The 20386-nt window shown below is 50.0% G+C and overlaps 2 protein-coding genes and 1 long non-coding RNA gene across 5 annotated transcripts; 1 reads left to right on the top strand and 2 right to left on the bottom strand.

Moving 5' to 3' along the window:
* Positions 1–533: 533 nt before the first annotated feature.
* On the bottom strand, positions 534–7376 carry MIEF1 (mitochondrial elongation factor 1). 3 transcript variants are annotated; one of them, XM_063807708.1, is made up of 5 exons: positions 7233–7376; positions 6646–6823; positions 6178–6440; positions 4446–5153; positions 534–3440 (listed from the first exon to the last, which is right to left on the bottom strand). In XM_063807708.1, the coding sequence occupies exons 1-5, from the start codon at positions 7374–7376 to the stop codon at positions 3297–3299; spliced, it is 1437 nt and encodes a 478-aa protein (XP_063663778.1). In that variant the 3' UTR covers positions 534–3296. The 3 variants fall into 3 exon arrangements, with proteins under 3 accessions (XP_063663778.1, XP_054531879.1, XP_063663779.1); XM_054675904.2 differs by having other exon boundaries at positions 1278–3440; positions 4342–5153; XM_063807709.1 differs by having other exon boundaries at positions 1396–1796; positions 4342–5153.
* Positions 7377–14327: 6951 nt separating this feature from the next.
* Positions 14328–16568, bottom strand: LOC129138516 (mitochondrial ribosome and complex I assembly factor AltMIEF1). Its single transcript, XM_054675905.2, has 4 exons — positions 16325–16568; positions 15050–15076; positions 14895–14961; positions 14328–14568 (listed from the first exon to the last, which is right to left on the bottom strand). Exons 3-4 carry the CDS (start codon positions 14897–14899, stop codon positions 14328–14330), a joined length of 246 nt encoding a protein of 81 aa, XP_054531880.1. The 5' UTR covers positions 14900–14961; positions 15050–15076; positions 16325–16568.
* Positions 16556–18252, top strand: LOC107970250 (uncharacterized). The gene is made up of 2 exons (XR_001712715.4): positions 16556–16725; positions 17167–18252. It is a non-coding gene; the product is annotated as an uncharacterized LOC107970250 (long non-coding RNA).
* Positions 18253–20386: the final 2134 nt, after the last annotated feature.

The raw sequence follows: 20386 nt of genomic DNA, 5'->3' as shown, positions 1-20386 counted from the left end.
GGAATCGTGAGTGTTGAGATATACAGAAGTTGGCGCCAGGAGCAGTGGCTCCAGCCTGTAGCCCCACCTACTCAAGCCGAGGTGGGAGGATTGCTTGAGCCCAGGAATTCCAAGCTGCAGTGAGCTGTGATCACAACACTGCAACTCAGCCTGGGCAACAGAGCAAGACCCTGTCTTTAAAAAAAAAAAAAATACAGGAGTTTTCTAGCCTTTCCATGCAAAGGCAGTAAGAATACCTGAGCCATTAGCCATGTCTTCCAAAGGCAGAACTAGGGACCCACAGGACGTGTTCTCCTTTTGCTATAGACAGTACCTCCTGACAGATGACTGTGCAAATGGTTGAGTATTAAAGTAACACTGCCCCAATTTTGACACTGAAAAGGTCATAAAAGAATGACTCCCATGGCAGCCTGTCCCATCCATTCTTTTATAGAGACCTAGCTCAAACACTTCAAAGGTTCCCCTAGCTGAAAATGGAGACCCAGTACCACTCCCACAGTAAAATGTTCCATACGACACACACAAGTCACAGCTGTTGGAAAGGAGATGTTTATTTTCTTCTTCCCATGCTATGGAAGGACATTGTGTTCCGCAGTTTTATTTCCTCCCTCAAGGAGAAAAAGGACAGCAGGTCTCTGGGCCTCGGGGCTAAGCTGCCCCTACTTATACAGACCTAACCAAGACAGTACAGAAAGACTGGTGACTGATTCCAAATCTACCAGCTAACACATCCACCACCACTGCGGGCAGGCAAGTGACTAGAAGGCAAGTTGTGGACTTGGCCTCAGGGACCAAGAATTTAAAGACTACAAGGTGATCCAAATGTAAAGGTAAACACCTAGTGTGCATTTGACCATGGAACCCACCTCTCTGGTATTCTGGCCACTTACAGTAAGTGGCATCTAAAAGGGCTGCAGCCTCCCAGCCTGGTGCAAGGGTCAGCTCTGTCCTAAGTCTCCTATCATTCTCCTTGGCCTTGAGTTTCAGACAAAAGGGCAGAGTTCTAACAAATCCTCTGACAGAACACGTTCTCAGCCAAGTCAGTCCCAAGGAACTATCATGGCAGAGAGCTCTGGACACTCGCAGTAGTCTGTATTTACAGAACCCCCCCACCTCGGGGCCTCTCCTGGGTCCTTCCATCCTGAAGCTGATTCCCCTTCAAGACTATTTGAACTCTCAACTTGAGTGGAGTGCAGGGAGCACAGTCAGCAAATGTGGAATATGGACAGGTGGCTGGGACCCAGGAGACCGTGGGCCTCTGCAACGCTTCTTTAAACTTGAGCTTCAACATTTCTTTATTTAAATAAAACTTTAAAAGTCATAACCAAGCATGTAAAGAAAAATACTGTCATCTTGAGCTCATTTTTTAGGAAGGGCAACAGAGGAGAACCAAAATAAACTCTGGAATTTATTAGCTTTAAGATAATGAGTGCATTTTTTAAGTGTTAGGCTAAGTATAAAGTTTGCTAACCTTGATGGCACACACACAAAAATCTCTAGATGGAGAAGTAGAAGATGCTGTTACTTCAGGCAAAAGTAAGAGTTACTGAACAGGAAGGCAGAGTAGTGGGGAAAGTTACTCATCTTTCCCCAAAGACTTAAAAAAGGGGACAGGTGCAGAATGTTGTCCTCTTCTATCCAAGAATCTCAAAGCAATTGCCTATGTTCCACACTTTATGATGAGGAAGATGGCAGCAAAAAGAACGGCTTGCCCAGTCATGGTCAGCAAACCCACCAGGACCAGCGCTGAGAGTTCACACTGCTTCTGGTTCTGAGGACTTCTTAAGAGGTTCTTCCTTGTAAAATGACAAAGTTATGGTTTTGTCCAACAGTTAAAAGAGATGCTCTTTAAGAAGGATGATAAACTCATTTGCCTTCCTTAAATGACAATTACACTCAACTTAAATAACTTGGGACTCTTTAAAATCTTATCTTTTCTAAGCTCTCCTTCCAATTTTTATTTTTTTGAAATAGGGTCTCACTCTGTCACCCAGGCTGGAGTGCAGTGGCACGATCTCAGCTCACTGTCTGTAACCTCCGCCTCCCGGGTTTAAGTTATTCTCCTGCCTCAGCCTCCCGAGTAGCTGGGATTATAGGCGCCTGCCACCACGCCCAGCTTATTTTTATCTTTTTCGTGGGGACGGGGTTTCACCACGTTGGCCAGGCTGGTCTCGAACTCCTGACCTCAAGTGATCCACCCGCCTTAGCTTCCCAGTGCTGGGATTACAAGCATGAGCCACCGCACCCAGCCTCCTTCCAATGTTTTATGTGAAATTTGGTCAGAGATGCAAGCTTGGGAAAGCTTAAATTTTTTTAATACTCATGGCAGGGAAACCAAATCCTTTATCTCAATGAATAATCTATACTTTTGCAACACTCTATCAATCCTCTCCTCTCCCTTCCCTCTAACGGATACCCAGTGGGTACACAGGAACCCTGTCAAGCTCTACCCCATACCTTCTAGATTCATCCAGGATGGTACTCAGGCATACAGATTTTTTTTTTTTAACTCTCATTTGAGTCTGACCAACAGACAGGGTAGATGAGCTCTCTCAAGATTCTCAGCTTTATGTTTTTTGTTCCCTCTCAATACCTTTATGCAAATGAAACTGAAACCACCATAAGAAATCCTTGTTAAGGGGAAAAGAGGCAAAAAGACCTCTAAATATAGTCAAGGTTAACCCTAGTTCTCAATTTCCTAATCTGTGACAAAAGAGGGGCAGGAAATCTCTACCCTAAATTGATGTTGAGGTATCGATGCTAAAGAGTCATTTCCTGTTACTATCGTTGGGAAGGAATGAGACAGCTGCAGAGAGCTTCACCAGAACCTCAATGATGGAGAGGTAGTCATTGAAAAAATAAGACAACTTGACGGAAGGAAAACAAAATACTGAATGGGCAGATGAGAAACAGAATTATCATCAGAGTCTTGCTACAAACAGGGAAAAACACAAACCAAGATGACACACAGACATGGTAGATTAAACATTCCTCCCCACCTTCAGGATACATTTACATTGCAATAAATACTGCAATCTCAGCAGCGGCAAACAAGGAGGAATGTAGGAAATGCCCACCTCCTCCCCTCTGTCTTATCTGTGTGCTCTCTTCCTTGGTAGCACCGATCTCCCCAGGTGCTGGGTGAGAAACAGGACAGGGGGAAGAGGTCCGTGCATGCTCACTTGCCCTCTGGCCGTGCCCGGAGCGCTCAGCAAACACCCCTCTCACATTCCTATGGCAGACGCTGGAGGATGAAGGGCTGGCTGTTGGGTCTGTTCTTGCTCTAAGGCCACATCCTAGAAAAGCAGGGCCTGTCTGGGGAGAAAACATGGCCACCAAACCCCAACTAGTGACTGCATTTTCCAGCTGACATTCAGTCGACTGTCTACCTCCGTCATCCTCACCTGATGTCTAAGGCTGCGTTCCTTCAAGGCCTTGTCCTGATTGGCAATAAAATAAGGAAAAGGTGTGAAAACCAGCATTCATGATGAAGTGGTGCCCTGGCAGCCCCCATCCTTGTCTGTCTGACCCCTGCAGCCACAGATGACGAGCAGACACTGGGCACACAAACCCTTCACCAGGCCCTTAACCAGCTCTGGTTCCCCACTCTGCACTTCTGCTAATAGCCACCAAGAAATTCAACCTGCAAATAACTTTGCATTCAGCTTATCCTGTGTGGGTCATTAACAGTGTTCCCATGAGAGACATTCTCAGCATTTATGAATGGGTCAGGAGGTTGGGGGGAGGATGGACTTCTACTCCAGGAACCGTGGTCAAAGGCCAACTCTTCTACCAGCCTCACTCCCAGAAACCCTAAATACTGTCTCAGCACTCGCTCTGTAGAGTTCAGCTTTGAAACATGCTATCACACCTCTTCAGTGGCATTCAACTAAAAGGCAACATCTTAATTAGGCAGATATGCTCCAGGGACAAGAGCAAAACAGAAGGCATGAACGAGAGAGGAAAAGACAGAAAAGACACTGAAAAGGAACAGGCAAACGGGCAAGGCAGACCAGATAGAGGCAGCAAACATGGGCCGAAACGCAAAACACCAAGTGGTCCATCAGCTCAGGCCAGCACGCCACCTTCTCAATTCATTCCAGAAAAATTAGCCTGGAGCCAGGGGGCGGCAGAGAGCACAGTGATTGGTAACAAAAATAGGAAGAGTTGGGTAACAAAATAGGAGACGGAAGAGATGTCATTCTAATCAGCATGAAGTGACCAGGGTGATGATCAGCAAGACACGAGGCACCAGGAACCCTGTGAGGCACCAATTAGGTAGCCAAGTGTATCTAACGGAGAATCCAGGGCCTGACCACCAACACCCGCTTTGGCCTTTACCTGCCCTACGTCTGCAGCAGCACCTCTGGCTCAGACAATGAGCAATACAGAGTGTATCCTAATTCGTCTATTTCTTCAGGGGTGAGCTCTGCAAATAAGTTCACCTTGGGGTTTAGGGCACTGGGCAGGACTCCAGCCTCTAAGTAGCTGATAAGTCCCCTCAAGGCCTGCAGGAAACGGTCGGCCAGCATATCCGGAGACCAGTCAGCCTCCTCCTGGGCCAAGTGGAGGATGACATTGGTTAGCTGGCTGGCAGTGAGGTGGCCCAGAGCCGGGGTGGACTTGCATATGGCCTTGAGGATCTTGAGGCACAGAGATCGGCAGCCCGAGTCAGCCTGGTCCAGAGCCCGCAGGCGTGCCGTCTCCGCGGGACGCAGGCTCAGCCGCCACAGGTTGTCATACTGGGCTAGCCGGTGTGGTTTGGCCACCAAGACTGTGTCACCGAGGGTCACTGATGGCAGGAAGTCAATGAAGAGATGTTTGTCACGCTCATACTGCACCTCCAGTGTGAGGGCTTCTGGGGGTGGGGCCGGGCGGATCACATAGTCCAAGAGGGACCCTATGGCTGGCCAATTGATGGAGCCAGCCACTACCTTCTCAAATGTATCTGCGACTGTCTTTGGAGAGAGGTAGCCCCCTACTACACAGCGGTCCCAGTAACTGCTCCCACGAGGAAAGTACTCTGGATTCTCACGACGCACCAGGAAGAAGCCAGGGACATTCATGATGGTGTCTTCACCAGGAATACATGACCACAGGTTCTGCTCCAGCACAAGGGGCACAATGAGTTGGATGTGGTCAGCTGTCACCACCTGTCAGGGCAGAATTTAAAGGGTTTTGAGGGTTTACTCTGTTCAAAAGACATGCTTCCTCTAAGACGGTTCCCACCATCTTACATTCCCCCCCAGCAAGAATGGGAACTCTAGGCCGGGCGCAGTGGCCCATGCCTGTAATCTCAGCACTGTGGGAAGCTGAGGCGGCTGGCTCACTTGAGGTCAGGAGTTCAAGACCAGCCTGGCCAACATGGTGAAACCCCATCCCCTACTAAAAATACAAAAAAATTAGCCAGGCATTGTGGCGTGTGCCTGTAATCCCAGCTACTCAGGAGGCTGAGACAGGAGAATTGCTTGAACCCAGGAGGCGGAGGTTGCAGTGAGCCAAGATCGTGCCACTGCACTCCAGCCTGGGCAACAGAACAAGACTCCATCTCAAAAAAAAAAAAAAAAATTCTTTCATGTCACCATGTCAATCTACACAGAGTGAGAAAACTAGAAAGGAGAGATGGGCACGAGAATATAGGAAGGAGGAGGCCTCTTATAGCTTCCTAGAAGTTGTAAGTAGGACTAAAACATGAGAAACGATTAAAGACACAAGAATAAAGAATAACAGGCCAGGCTCACGCCTGTAATCCCAGCATTTTGGGAGGCCGAGGTGGGTGGATCACCTGAGGTCAGGAATTCGAGACCAGCCTGACCAGCATGGCAAAACCCCGTCTCTACTAAAAATACAAAAAAATTAGCCAGGAGTGGTGGCACACAACTGTAATCCCAGCTACTCGGAACGCTGAGGCAGGAGAATCGCTTGAACCCGGGAGGCAGAGCTTGCAGTGAGTCGAGATCGCACCACTGCACTCCAGCCTGGGCGACAGAGTGAGACTCCGTCTCAAAAAAAAAAAAAAGAATAACAAGCATGGATCTCCAAATGCTGCTGAGGTACACAGGATTCGGAAGCTGTAAGACCTCAGTCTTTCTGGCAAGCCTGGGACACTGATCTGTGCCAACAACACTACGGTGCTCAGCACTCAAACCCCACCCACCATGAGAAACACCTTGTTACCTGCAGGTCATCATAGAGGCTGCCACTCAAGTACATGTCCCGAAGCGGCATGTCAGGCAACTTGGCCCGCAGGAAGCTCCGGAGCTCGGCACATATGTCCACAGCAGCTTGCTTGGCCCGAGCCTGCTCTCCAGCAGGGATGGCTGCCCGGTTCCGGTAGTAAGTAAGAAGTTTCTCCTGCAGGGACATGCGGAGTCGTGACTTCTTCAAGTCTACCTGGCCCTTCCTGGCCACTGGCTTGGGCCGGGGCGGGCAGAATGTATCTGCCAAGGCAAGAGAGAGAGGCACGTGAGCTCTGCCCATGCCTGCTCAGTCCACAGCTGCCTCAGCCCCAGAAAGAAGGGCCTGGCATGGAGGGCAAGTGCTGACACAGTGCCGGGCACAGATGTGCTCAGGAAACATCTGCTGAGTGCAGGAGTGGTACTGAAAGTCCAGAGAGGTCCCAGGAGGGGCAGCAGCCCTTCTCACCTGTGTCGAAGGCAGAGGAGTCTGTGGAAAGGGTCTGCAAGGACCGGCTCAGGCCCGTCTTCATGTCCCTGTTCAGCAGTCGGGGGGAGCCCATCCAGTTGGGTTCTTCCCAGCTCCTTTTCCCCGAATGGCTCAGGCGGGTGGGGCTGGTAGGGGCACTGATCGCCCGATCGTACATCTGAAATAGCAGAGAGGACACAGGACATAAACCTGCCCTCTTTCCCTATTTCCTTCCAATTTACTTCCTCCCAGAAGCTCTGTCCTAGTAAGTTCTTTTAGTAATTTTGTTTTTATTTTAGATTATAGAATACTTTGCTCCATGCAGAAAATCTCAGGGAAGACTAAATCATATAAGACATAGATAATCCATGTCATGACCCAGAGAAAACTGTTTGTAATATCTGGTATGTTTCTTTCTAGATGCATGTAATGACGATCACTCTATACATACTTTTGAAACCTGTTTTTTTCACTTATCATTGCGATCATTTCCTCCTAGAACGCTTCGACATTTTCTTTCTATAAAACATTACATCTTATGACCATACCACTACATTCCACCCCCAGCCCTGGCTGCATGCACTTACCCGCTTAACTGCCAGCGTGGCGATGCCCAGCATGGCCGCTCCACCCACCCCCAGCACCAGCCGGGCATTGGAGAGCACAAAGTCAATGGCCGTGCCAATGCCATTGTCATCCTTCTTGCCTTTGCGCTCACCAGCGCCTGCCATTGCTCATCTGAGAATGAAGACAGAACACGGCTATAAGTACTGGGACCCCAAGAACCTCCCTCCCCTAACAAGCCAAACCCCAACAAGTACAGGGTACTCTGTGAGTTCCAGCAACCCAAATCTTCTTGCCTCCAGCACTGCATGCTTTAGGGTCTGGAGGGAGCTACAATGTCCCATGATAGATCAGGATGCAAGGAGGAGGGGCTGATCTTGGGTATTGTAGGAAAACTTTCCCCAAGCTAGTGAGATTAAGAAAGCATTAAGCTCAGTGTCAGTCCTTTTTTGTATTACAATGAAGTACCCCACCATGCAAAACAGCCCTCTCTCTGCCCCTTTACAATGTTAAAATGCAGGTCTCTACTCCTTCACAGGGGTTATAAAGCAGGTCTCTACCCCTTCACAGGGGTTATAAAGCAGGTCTCTACCCCTTCACAGGGGTTATAATGCAGGTCTCTACCCCTTCACAGGGGTTATAATGCAGGTCTCTACCCCTTCACAGGGGTTATAATGCAGGTCTCTACCCCTTCACAGGGGTTATAATGCAGGTCTCTACCCCTTCACAGGGGTTATAATGCAGGTCTCTACCCCTTCACAGGGGTTATAATGCAGGTCTCTACCCCTTCACAGGGGTTATAAAGCAGGTCTCTCTACCCCATCACAGGGGTTATAATGCAGGTCATTTCTTCGTCCTTTGGCCACTACTTTGTGGAAGGTTAGATCTGAGCGGGACCTTGGAGCTCATCTAATGCCATCACATCACCTCACACAGAGGTTCTCAACATAGGGAGGTGATGTGTCAGGTCTCAGAGAAAAGAAATGGTACAGGCGCAGTGGCTCATGCCTATAATCCCAGCTACCCGGGAGGCTGAGGTGAGAAGATCGCTTGTGGCCAGAAGTTCAAGACCAACCTGAGCAACATGGCAAGACCCCCATCTCCAAAAGTAAAAGATAAAAATAAATTGAGCGTGGTGGCACATGCCTGTAGTCCTATCTACTTAGGAGGCTGAGGCAAGAGGAATGCTTGAGCCCAGGAGTTTGAGGCTACAGTGAGCTATGATCGCGCCACTGCACTCTAGCCTCAGTGACAGAGTGAGACCCCATCTCTTAAAAATAAAAATAAAAAAACAAAATGGGCCGGGCACGGTGACTCACGCCTGTAATCCCAGCACTTTGGGAGGCCGAGGCAGGTGGATCACCTGAGATCAGGAGTTCAAGACAAGCCTGGCCAACATGGAGAAACCCCGTCACTACTAAAAATACAAAATTAGCCAGATGTGACGGCGCATGCCTGTAATCCCAGCTTCTCAGGAGGCTGAGACAGGAGAATCCCTTGAACCCGGAAGGCGGAGGTTGCAGTGAGCCGAGATCACACGATTGCACTCTAGCCTGGGTAACAAGAGCTAAACTCCGTCTCAAAAACAAAAACAAAACGACACAGTCATCTCCAGAACTCAGGACTCCCCACTCCTTGTATGACGCTTTTTCTACTGTACCATGCTCACCCTTACCCAAATCAAATCGGCCCTTATTCTATCTACTTTCTGCAAACAAAACACAAAACAACATGTACCAAACATCCTGCACACGGAACTGAAACTACACGTCCATATGTGAGAAAGGTCCCTCCATGGACCCTCCTACTTGACAAATGCTTTGTTTCTTGAGAGAAGTGCGCAGCGGGGACTATAAAAGCTTAGGTGAGACTGGTATACCGGGAGATAAAAAACACAAAGGACACTGCAGACTCGACTGCTAACTGGAAAACAAAACACCCATCTGCTCGATTACACCTGGAAGAGGAACTAAAAATGTGTTCACCTGAAAGAAGTACTTGGGCACCACAGCGAAGAGGCTGGCCTCCAGCACAGTGCTCAGGCCAGTGCTGCTCCCGGCTACAGTGGAGTCTTCCTGACTGCAGCAGCAGCAGTCCCCAGATAAGCCCATTCCTGTGGAGTTAGAACCCTGGGCCTGAGCCGGGTAAAGGATGACAGTGTGATTCAGATCGGAATACCACTCAGCATGCTGCCACTCTCCTCTATAATATCCCGTGTCCTTCACGCCAGGAATGACATAAGGGAAAACAAAGTCGGATACCATTTAGCGTCCCAGAATGGGAGGACATCAAGAGACAGGATCAGCCGGGCGCGGTGGCTCACACCTGTAATCCCAGCACTTTGGGAGGCCAAGGTGGGTGGATCACGAGGTCGGAAGTTCAAGACCAGCCTGGCCAACATAGTGAAACCCCATCTCTACTAAAAATACAAAAAATTAGCCAGGCATGATGGTGCATGCCTGTAATCCCAGCTACTCGGGAGGCCAAGGCAGGAGAATCACCATTGCACTCCAGCCTGGGCGACAGAGCAAGACTCCGTCTTGAAGAAAAAAAAAAAAAAGGATCACTGAGGATTATCTTCCATGTAAAATAACATTCCTTCTAATACCGTGTTACAAGTGGATATTTCTAGCTTCCACGTCTTACGCTCCTGCCTCTACCTCCCTGAAAAACAAAGAAGTATTTCTGACTCTATTATTCCAGTAATTGAGTTAACTAAGAGTCACTGTCAAGCCCAAAAATATTTTTTTCCCTAACTAGAGTTCACACCTTGGGGGTACTTTCCTTTCCTCTACCATTTACAGTCAATAGAGGCTTCAGGTTTAGGGACATGAAAGACTATTTCGCCAAACCGAGTACATTCCCACCTCAAATGCACAGAGCAAAGCCAGGGAGAAGAGTTAACGTTTGTATTTACAGGTGGAATCAGGGAAGAACACCAGACACCCTCCCTCCAGTGGCCACTGAGATAGAGACGGGACAAACCAAACTTAGCAGAGGCAGGATAACCCAATCAGGAGAAAAGCAGAACACTATACATTTCCCCACACATAACAATGTCTCTTGTTTTAACTCTTTACTGAAATATTTACAATAGGGAGAGCCACTGGACACATGTGCCCTCTAAATGATCCTTGAGTGTGATGCAGCAGGGCCAGAAGGGCACCTCCTCACTCTGGGCAGAAGCAGCCTCCCTGGACCATTTTAGTCCTTGGTGCCCTTCTGATGACTGGTGAGAGCAAGGTGGTGCTACAGATGACAGAACAGAGCGTGGGTTTTAGAGTCAGAAATCCTGAGATACAGAACTTGCCTTGAGCCCTGACTTATTAGCTGGGTGACCTCAAATGAGTTACTTAACACCTCAGCTACGAAAAGGGGATAATGGTCCCCGCGTGGGACCAAATCACAGGGTTGTAGTGAGGAAAAACCATTCACTGCAATCCTGTATGTGAACGGTATAAACTGTATTGCAGTGGACGGTCTATAAACTGTAGAAGTGCTCCACAAATGAGTTAGCATCTAGTCTTTTAAGATTTCCATCCACAGGACAAAGGTCAGCTTCCAGAAGTCAGTCAGCAACCCAGACTGTCCTCTGAGTGACAATGCACCTTTTCAGACTGCTCTAAAACGGCCTTGAAAATTCGCAGTGATGCCATCTTGGACTTGAGATCAAAATTATTTTTTCTTTTTTTTTGAGACTGAGTATCACTCTGTCACCCAGGCTGGAGTATAGTGGGGCAATCCCGGCTCACTGCAACCTCCACCTCCCGGGTTCAAGTGATTCTCCTGCTTCAGCCTCCCTAGTAGCTGGGATTACAGGCATGAGCCACCACACCCTGCTAATTTTTTGTATTTTCAGTAGAGACAGGGTTTCACCATGTTGGCCAGGCTGGTCTTGAACTCCTGACTTCAGGTGATCTGCCCACCCTGGCCTCTCAAAGTGCTGGGATTACAGGCGTGAGCCAACAACTGAGATCAAAACTCTTAAGTTGGGCCAGCTTGTTAAGCCTTTTCGGCCGGGTACGGTGGCTCACGCCTGTAATCCCAACACTTTGGGAGGCCAAGGTGGGCAGATCACGAGGTCAGGAGATCGAGACCATCCTGGCTAACACGGTGAAACTCTGTCTCTACTAAAAACACAAAAAATTAGCCGGGTGTGGTGGCAGGCGCCTGTAGTCCCAGCTACTCGGGAGGCTGAGGCAGGAGAATCGCTTGAAGTCGGGAGGCAGAGGTTGCAGTGAGCCAAGATTGCACCCACTGCACTCCAGCCTGGGCGACAGAGCAAGACTCCATCTCAAGAAAAAAAGGCTTTTCCTACTGTAGTGCAATAGGCACCCCCCGCCCACCATCCAAGGACGGACTGCCATCACAGACCTGGTGACCTGGAACAGAAGACGGCATCCACAAGCTCAACAGACAGACACGGACCTTACTTGAAAAGTTAATTCAACTTGTTCCAGTTTAAACTGCTTCTCCATGACACGCTCTCCACTCAGGTTCTGCTGCATAAGCTTAGAGCCTACTAGCAGGTAAGAACTCCACCTCCAATCGGGACTGTCATGAAGGAACCCCATTGCTTAATGGGTACAGAGTTTCAGATGTGCCAGATGAAAAAGGTTCTGGGGCTCTGTTACCCAACAATGTGAATATACTTACTACTACTGAACTGTACACTTTAAAATGGTTAAGATGGTTAAAATAAAAAACAAAGAAGGAACACAGACCTGGTGGGCAGAACTAGGGATGGAGAATTTCAGCTCTGCCAATATTTCAGGCAAGTTATTTAACCTGTCTCGCTAGATACAAAAATGGGAACAGAAATGCTCATCACCCTAATATAGTTAAGGATGATGAATAATGGAGGCCTTGCGGCTTCCTAGGATGACAGCACAGAAGTGTGAAAGTTCCAACTTATTTTAATTGAAAAAGCCATAGGCCTTTTTATAAACCTATCTTGCTTGAGTATGTACGAGACTAGGTAGCAGATATTGAGTGTGTATTATGTGCTGGGAATTTTACACTTATTATTAATTCCCTCAATCCTCACAACAACAATCCCATGAGATCAGTAATATTATCCCAAATTTACAGGATGAAGAAACTGAGTAGTTTCTGTAACTGACCCAAGGTCACTGTGTCAGTAAATTATGTGACCAAGATTTGAACCCTGAGATCACGCCGTGGGGAGAACTAATCTACAGGGGTCCTAGGTACTTGCTCCACACCTTGTTCCCATCTCCACTCCATTAACCCCCAGACCATATGCTTCTGGGGGACATTTGGGCTCATTCACTGCTGCATCCCCAGGGTGTGCAGTGTTTGATGCATAGCGAGTATCTGTTGTGGGAATGAAGTATTAACTCTACGGCGTTTTGTTTCTTGGTTTTTTTGAGGGGGTAGTGATAGCAGCGTGTAGCCCAACTCACAGCCAAAATATATTAGGAACACAAAGATTTCAAGGAACGCCCTAATTCCCTCCTAGATCCGCTAGCCAACCCTCCCTGTGCAGACAGGCTCCCATGGGCATCACCCCATCCCTGGCCCTGTACTGCCAAAGGCAGATGTGCCAATCCTAAGTGGCTGAGAAGAACCAAAAGTCATTACATAAGGCTCTCTTCCTACTTTCCCTCCCCCAGTTAAAAGCAGCACCCTCCACCCAGCTGGCAGGCCTTACACCCAGTTACTCTTCATCTTTCTCTCTCCTCCTCCTGCCTCAGCCAACTGATCACCAAGTCCCACTGCTGTACACACTGTGTTTATATGTGGCCACCCCCATCCCTCGGTCCCTCAATCTGATCTGGCTACATCCACTGCCTCTAGCATCTCTCATCAATTTATTCTTCACACTGCCACTGGTATGCTCCCTCTACGATACAAATGTGGCTATGTCATTCCTCTGTTTACAGAGCTGTGATGGTCCCCACATAAGAAGATATACATTACAATCTCAACTTGGAGTCAACGTCCTTCCAGACCAGGCCCAGCCTCAACTCTGGCTATTTGCCTTACAGGGGTACCATGCTGGCCACATCAGACTTAAGTTTCCAGACTACAAAGTGCAGTTTCTGGACAGGCAGAGCTGTTTGAACCTATAATCCCAAAGCTTTGGGAGGCAAGGGTGGGAGGATCGCTTGAGGCTAAGAGTTTGAAAGCAGCCTGGGCAACATAGCAAGACCGTCTCTACAAAATAAATAAATAAATAAATAAAAAATTAGCTGAGCACATTGGTACATGCCTGGCGTCCCAGCTACTCAGGAGGCTGAGAAGGGAGCACTGCTTGAGGCCAGGCATTCAAGGTTCCAGAGAGCTATGATCATGCCACTGTACTCCAGGTTGGGCGAGAGCGAGACCCCGTCTCTTTTTTTTTTGGAGACGGAGTGTCACTCTGTCACCCAGGCTGGAGTGCAGTGGCGCGATCTTGGTTCACTGCAACCTCCACCTGCCGGGTTCAAGCAATTCTCCTGCCTCAGCCTCCTGAGTAGCTGGGACTTAAGGCATGCGCCACCATGCCCGCCTAATTTTTTGTATTTTTGGTAGAGACACGGTTTCACCATGCTGACCAGGCTGGTCTCGAACTCCTGACCTTGTGATCCTCCTGCCTTGGCCTCCTAAAGTGGTGGGATTACAGGCGTGAGCCACCGCACCGGGCCAACCCTGTCTCTTAAAAAAGAAAATTGCAGTTCCCACTCCAGGCATTTGCTTATTCCTGCCCCGCTGCTGGTAAACCTCTATTCTCATTTGAGGCAGACCTCAAATGTCCTCTTTTTCCCCCCCCACCCCAGAGACAGGGTCTCATTCTGTCACCCAGCCTGGAGTGCAGTGGTGCAATCATACCTCACCGCAGCCTCAACCTCCTGGGCTGAAGCCATCCTCCTGCCTCAGCCTCCTGCAGAGTTGGGACTATAGGTGCACACCAGTGCACCTGGCTCTCCACTGATTTCTAATGACTAAAAGGATGACTTTGATCCTTTTCTCGGTCCCTTGCAACAAAAAATAAGGAAACCTATAGGAACGAGGGCCTACGTACCTGAGGCTTCTTAATACATCTGTAAGACAGGGATGGAAGAGAGCAGGAGTGTCTACAGAAGGCACCTTTGTCCTCTTTCCCTTGGAGGATCCTAAATGATCCTCCCCAATTTGCCGTTGAGAAAGACCAGGCCCTTCTCCAGCTGCCTCTCCCGGGCCTCAGGGTCCTCTAGCTTCTGATTTTTTCGGAATTCACGGCGGATGGAGGCAAAGTAGAAGTCTCGATCAGTGTAGCGAAGCTGTCGGCCCTGGCGCAACAGAGCCCGATAGAGACTCAGCACCGCCTCTCGGCTCCACGGGGCCATGGGGGACTGGCAGGGGCTGGGTGTCACACTATAAACAGAAAGAAAGACATACAAGCCTAGTATCAGAATTAATAACAAAAGGACCTGTAGAGACTATGTGAGGGCTTTTTAATCCAAGTTCCAGAGACCCCCCCCCTCCAGGTCACCGTATGACTTAATGGCAAGACTAGGACTAGAGACCCCAGCCTCTGGATGCCCATTCTGGAAACATACAGGTTGTGGTTCACCAGGGCTCAAATCCTGGCCCTGCCACTTACTTGCCATATGACTTTGGGCAAAGGACTGAACCCCCGCTGAGCACCAGCTTCCTCACTTATAAAATGGAGATTAGGATATTATGGCAATAGTACCTACCACATAGGATTATTTTGAGAACTGTGCACGTAATGAACGGTAATAGAACTTCAACACAGGGGGTGATCTAGGAGGGTTGAAGACAAGCACTCAGCCATACTTGAATCCTGGCACCAACACTTACGAGCTGCATGACCGTGGGCAAGTCTCCTAACCTCTCTGTGACTGTCTCAGTTCCTCATCTGTGAAGTGAGGATAAAAATCATATTTTGCCCATACGGTTGGCATAAGCACTAAATGAGTTTAATGTATGTGAATATGTTTAGAACAGCACTTGGCACACACGAAGCACTCTATCAACAGCAGCTATTATTAATAGCACCTAGCCAGGTTTGTAAATGCTCAATAAATAATTACATTTAAGTATAAACTGCCACTGCCTTCCTTCAGTAACAATAAACCCTTACACAAGCATATCTGTAAAGTGCTTTGTTGCCCATGACCACATTTAAATTAAGAATCTAGAAGGTGGTCAGGGTTCTTAGTAACAGTAAATGCTTACTGCATTATATTGCACTATATACAACGTGCAATGTTCGAAGCATGTCTCACATAACAACTCATTCTGTCAGCTACCCTAGGGGTCAACATTACCCCATTTTAAGTGGAGGAAACAATCTCCCAGAGGGAAGTAACTTGCCCGCGGGCCCACAACTGTCAAGGGGAGGGCTGCACTCCTGACCCCAACTCTGCCTGCCTCTGGAATGAGTTACCCTTTGCTGGAGCCGGACCGTGTGTACAGCACTTCTGGGTGCTCCACGAACTTTCCCAGCACAGCGCTTGGCACATACAAGGGGCTCAAAATTATGCGTAACGGAGAGAATTTCACAACGTCCCCATGTGGAAGAAATGATCACCTCCGTTTCAGAAATAATGACACCAAGTGGGGGAAGTATTTGGCTGGAAAAAAAGATTGGACTTTGGGCCCAAACTCCGCTAGCCCTTAGCCTCCGGCCTTGCTAACTTCCTGCGCAAGCTTGAGCAAGCCACCATCCCTGCCCATTTTTCCTCAACTGTTTAAGAGATCCCTCGGCCCTAAGGACCTCCCGATGCAGAAAATCAACAGAAGTGTTTGATGCTGTAAAAGGCGACTGTCACGGCGAGGGCTGTAACTACAAGGTCGCTGGGCGACTGGGCGGCTGAGCCCCAGCCAGTCTGCACTTCACCAACCGTGGGGGCCGGGCCGGGGTGCGGAGGCCCAGAGGCCAGGGCAGGCCTGCTTCGGGGCACTGGAGGTCTCCGAGGTTGGGGCGGGGCAGCCGAGGGGTCTCCCAGGGGAAAGTCCCGGGCGGGATGGGGCGAGACCCCCGGCTGCATGCTGGTATAATGACTCCGGGCCGCATGCGAGGCGCCGGCAGCAGCCTGAGAGGAGGCGCTGCAACCTCCCGGCCGCCCAGCCGCCGGCGGCCCTCATTCCTTCTCTCACTCACCCGCAGGCCGCGCGCGCTACCACTCCGCAGGACTCGCCTCTGGCCGGGTACCTCTCCCCGGCTCACCCATCAACATGGCCCCTTCACTTCCGGGACACGACCTTGCGCACGGAGCTGCGAAGGGGCTGAAGGGAGCACGAGGGCGAGCGGAGGCGGAGGGACTTCCGGTCTTCTCCAAGCTCTCTCGGGCCCCGCCCCCTGCGCATGATTCCGCCCCCCAATCCTGAGCCCCGCCTCCGTGTGTGACCTCACCAAGGGACGGGCCTGCAGAGGCCACTCGCGCCCCGCCCACAGAGGACTCCGGTGTCCGGGTCCGGCTGTGGGTACCGGGGTGGTCCCGATGCTGCAGAACTTCAGAGGGCAGGAGGTAGCCTCGCTGTCCAACAAGGCTGCCGCACCGGGTAGGCCCCTCACCTGCTGGCAGCCCCTTAGCCTGTCGGGGTACCTGGCCAGCCTCCTGTACTGTATATGCTGATCTCTGGCTGGGGCCCTGGGGTACCTGAGGGAATTCTAACACTAATATTCAGAGCTCCTCCAAACCCATTTTCTCAGATCGCCTTCTTTTCATCCCTCCATGCTGTTCCTACTCCCCAGGCCCCATGGCTTCTGGCAAACTCCTACCCTTCCTTCAAAGTCTACCTCAAATGTCCCCCTTCACTGGGAAATCTCTCCCAGCCCCTTCCTCGCCTCCCTCTAACACACTCACGTGCCTTCTTTGGGCCCCACGGAAATGTCTGCACATCTTAAGCCTCATAATCTGTTCAACAACAAAACGTATTTCTTGGCGCCTACCATTTGCCAGGCACTGTAATTTACCCATTTGCTTCTCTGTCTCTCACTAGATTTGAGGACGGAGGCCGTGTCTCTATGGAAGCTCCCTCCCCCAACTGCCTCCCTCCATGCCTGGCTCTGCCAAGCCCAGGGCCTGGGGCTTTGGAGTCCGGGGCCACTGGGGCCACCGCTGGCTCCTAGTTCCAGTTCCACCACTTAGGGACAGCTGCCCTCTGCCAAGTTTCCTAACCTCACCCAGCCTTGGGGCTGTGGTGAGGATTAAAAGGTAATATCTACCAGTAGAGGGGTGGGCAATTGCAGAATAGTCAGGCTATCTGATAAAAGGACGAGAACCAGGAGAAGAACATTGCAGGGAAGAGCATTTCAGGCCTCCCCCCAGGTAAGCCTTTAAGCTCAGCGTGGTCTAGGAGCCACAGGGAGAAAGCCAGTGCTTTCGCAGCTGGGTGAGCAGGAGCTGGGAAAGAGGCCAGAGGGGAGGCCCTTATCAGAACTGGGAGGGAGATGGCGGGTGCAAAGGAACCACAGCAGGGTTCAGAGCCAAGAAGTGCTGGGATCTGACTTCCCTTTCAACGGGATCTGTCTGGCTTGAGAATAACGGAATGGAACCAGGGCTGAGGCAGGGAGACCAATCAAGAGTCTGTTGCAGGGCTGGGCACGGTGGCTCACGCCTGTAATCCCAGCACTTTGGGAGGCTGAGGTGGGCGGATCTACTTGAGGTCAGGAGTTCGAGACCAGCCTGACCAACATGGTGAAACCCCATCTCTACTAAAAATACAAAAATTAGCCGGGAGTGGTGGCATTGTACCTGTAATCCCAGTTACTTGGGAGGCTGAGGCAGGAGAATTGCTTGAGCCTGGGAGGCAGAGGTTGCAGTGAGCCAAGATCGCGCTACTGTACTCCAGCCTGGGCGACAGAACAAGACTCGGTCTCAAAAAAAAGAAAAAGAAAAGAAAAGAAAACCAAGATGGAGAGAGGCATAGTAGTTTCTAAGACACTGAGCTAAGAAGGAAAGAAGCTTTCAGTGGAAGCCAAGTCTGTCTTACTCTGAAATGTGTGTTCTTTCCACTCTTTCAGGCTGCCCTAATTTGCTTTTTAAAGAATTTTGTGACCCAAATAAATATAATTGGTGACATTTCCATTGGCATACCAGATGGCCTCTTCATATCTCTCCTGACTTTCTTGTTCTATGGAATGTTATTTTTCGGAGGGAGGGACAGAGGGAGGTCATTTGGAGGGGTCTCCCCCTTCGGATCAGCCCCTCTAGATCCACTTGCTCTTCAGGGTCTTATCTTTACTTAGACTGACAAGGCCTCTCCCTGCCCCCGATGCTTCCGTGGCAATGGAGTGTGGGCAGTGAGGTGGTATCTAGCACTTACATGTACATACCCATGGTGCCTTTGTAGGCCAGAGACCCACGGCAGGGGGCACTGACCCAAACCTCAGGGCTCTGCCAGGTTTCACAGGGCAAGAGGCATTCCAGGATCTCTTGGATTGATATTGCAGGGTGTTTGTTTGTTTGTTTGTTTTGAGATGGAGTCTCGCTCTGTCTTTAGGCTGGAGTGCAGTGGCGCGATCTTGGCTCACTGCAGCCTCTGCCTCCAGGGTTCAAGTGATTCTCCTGCCTCAGCCTCCCGAGTAGCTGGGACTACAGGTGCACACCACCATGCCCGGCTAATTTTTGTATTTTTAGTAGAGATGGGGTTTCACCATATTGATCAGGGTGGTCTCGGTCTCTTGACCTCGTGATCCACCCGCCTTGGCCTCCCAAAGTGCTGGGATTACAGGTGTGAGCCACCACGCCCGGCCAGATATTGCAGGTTTAACAGTAACCCCCCTGATTTCACATCCAGATGATGGCATCGGCCTCTTAATGGTGATCATGGCTGGAGGGAGAGAGGGGAGCACTCGCTTACCCAGAACAGTGACTCACATATAGTAGTGAATGGGTTTAATTGTTGAATGAGTGAACGTTTTGTGGAAAGACAGGAGAGATGGACCATTTCACCTGGGTCAGGGTGATCAAGTCTGTCTCATTTGAAAGGGGCCTGTGGGTTGGTGGTGAGTGCAGGGCAAGTGCGTTGGGCTTCGTGAGCCTTAGTCCCTCCACCTGTGTATTGGAGATGGTGAGAAAGGACTAGCTTATCAGGCTGTTGAAGATTAATCAGAGAGGGCATGTGAGGCCTGATGCATGAGGTGAGGGGTGGCTAATTATAAAATGTCATTGGAGGCTGGGTGTGGTGGCTCACGCCTGTAATCCCAGCACTTTGGGAGGCTGAGGTGGGCGGATCACCTGGGGTCAGGAGTTTGAGACCAGCCTGGCCAACATGATGAAACCCCATCTCTACTAAAAATAGAAAAATTAGCCAGGCATGATGGCAGGCGCCTGTAGTCCCAGCTACTTGGGAGGCTGAGGCAGGAGAATCACTTGAACTCAGGAGGCGGAGGTTGCAGTGAGCCGAGATCGTGCCACTGCACTCCAGCCTGGGCAACAGAGTGAGACTCTGTCTCAAAAAAAAAAAGAAAGAAAGAAAAGAAAAGAAAAAATGGAGACAGTGATTTTGCTGGAAAGGGAAAGAGAAGATGAAAGGACAGCTACAGGGGACAAAAGCCAATTGTATGTGTTGCATCTGGGTTTGTTTAGGGGTTGGCTGGTATTTATTCTAGCCTTGATGCAGGGAGGGGGCAGCCAGAAGAGGGAGAGAAGTTGAAAAACGCAGAGAGAGGGAGCCCTCAATGGCGTGATGTCACAGAGGAGACAGGGGACAGTGAGAGAGGCCAGGTGCCCCTTAGCTGCAGGGGGAGCAGGGAGGGACAGCCCAGGCTTCCCAGCAAAAGGGCAGAGGAGCCTGTGTCTTACCAGTCTCGTTCCCTTTACTTTGCCCAGTAGGATGCCTTATAAAATTGAGACCCTGTGTAAATGCTTAGAGGGAATTAGAGGGAAATTGCTACTGGGTGATAAGGCAGAAAGCTCAGTCCAGCCCACCCCCTCCTCCCCACCCCCTCCCAGGGGTTACTCCAGGCTGATGGAGGAACAGAGGAATCAGGAGTTCCTGGTTCCTGTAACCAGATCAGGAAAGCTCTGGGAAGTCAGCCAGCCAGCGACCTGGAAATTACTGTCAAAGAGAGAGCCTCCTCCCTCTTAATGGGGTTTGCTGTCATCAGATGTCATTATTCCTGTATTCACCAGACAAGAACCTGATATCCCCAGGCAGAAGGGCCGGTCCCCCATTCACCTGTAAAATCTCCACTGCCCACATTGTGCCAGGTGGT

This window comes from Pan troglodytes, chromosome 23 (genome assembly GCF_028858775.2).
Source record: "Pan troglodytes isolate AG18354 chromosome 23, NHGRI_mPanTro3-v2.0_pri, whole genome shotgun sequence".
NCBI classification, from domain to species: domain Eukaryota; kingdom Metazoa; phylum Chordata; class Mammalia; order Primates; family Hominidae; genus Pan; species Pan troglodytes.
Note: the sequence above shows the minus strand (reverse complement) of the source record. Positions and strands in the feature narration are given on the sequence as shown.

Coding starts and splice junctions, on each gene's coding strand:
- MIEF1 (XM_063807708.1), bottom strand. CDS start 7,376: ATGGCAGGCGCTGGTGAGCGCAAAGGCAAGAAGGATGACAATGGCATT. Junction 6,441..6,645: donor CTCCTCTGCCTTCGACACAG/GTGAGAAGGGCT, acceptor TTGCCTTGGCAG/ATACATTCTGCCCGCCCCGG. Junction 3,441..4,445: donor CCAGTGCCCTAAACCCCAAG/GTGAACTTATTT, acceptor ATTGCCAATCAG/GACAAGGCCTTGAAGGAACG.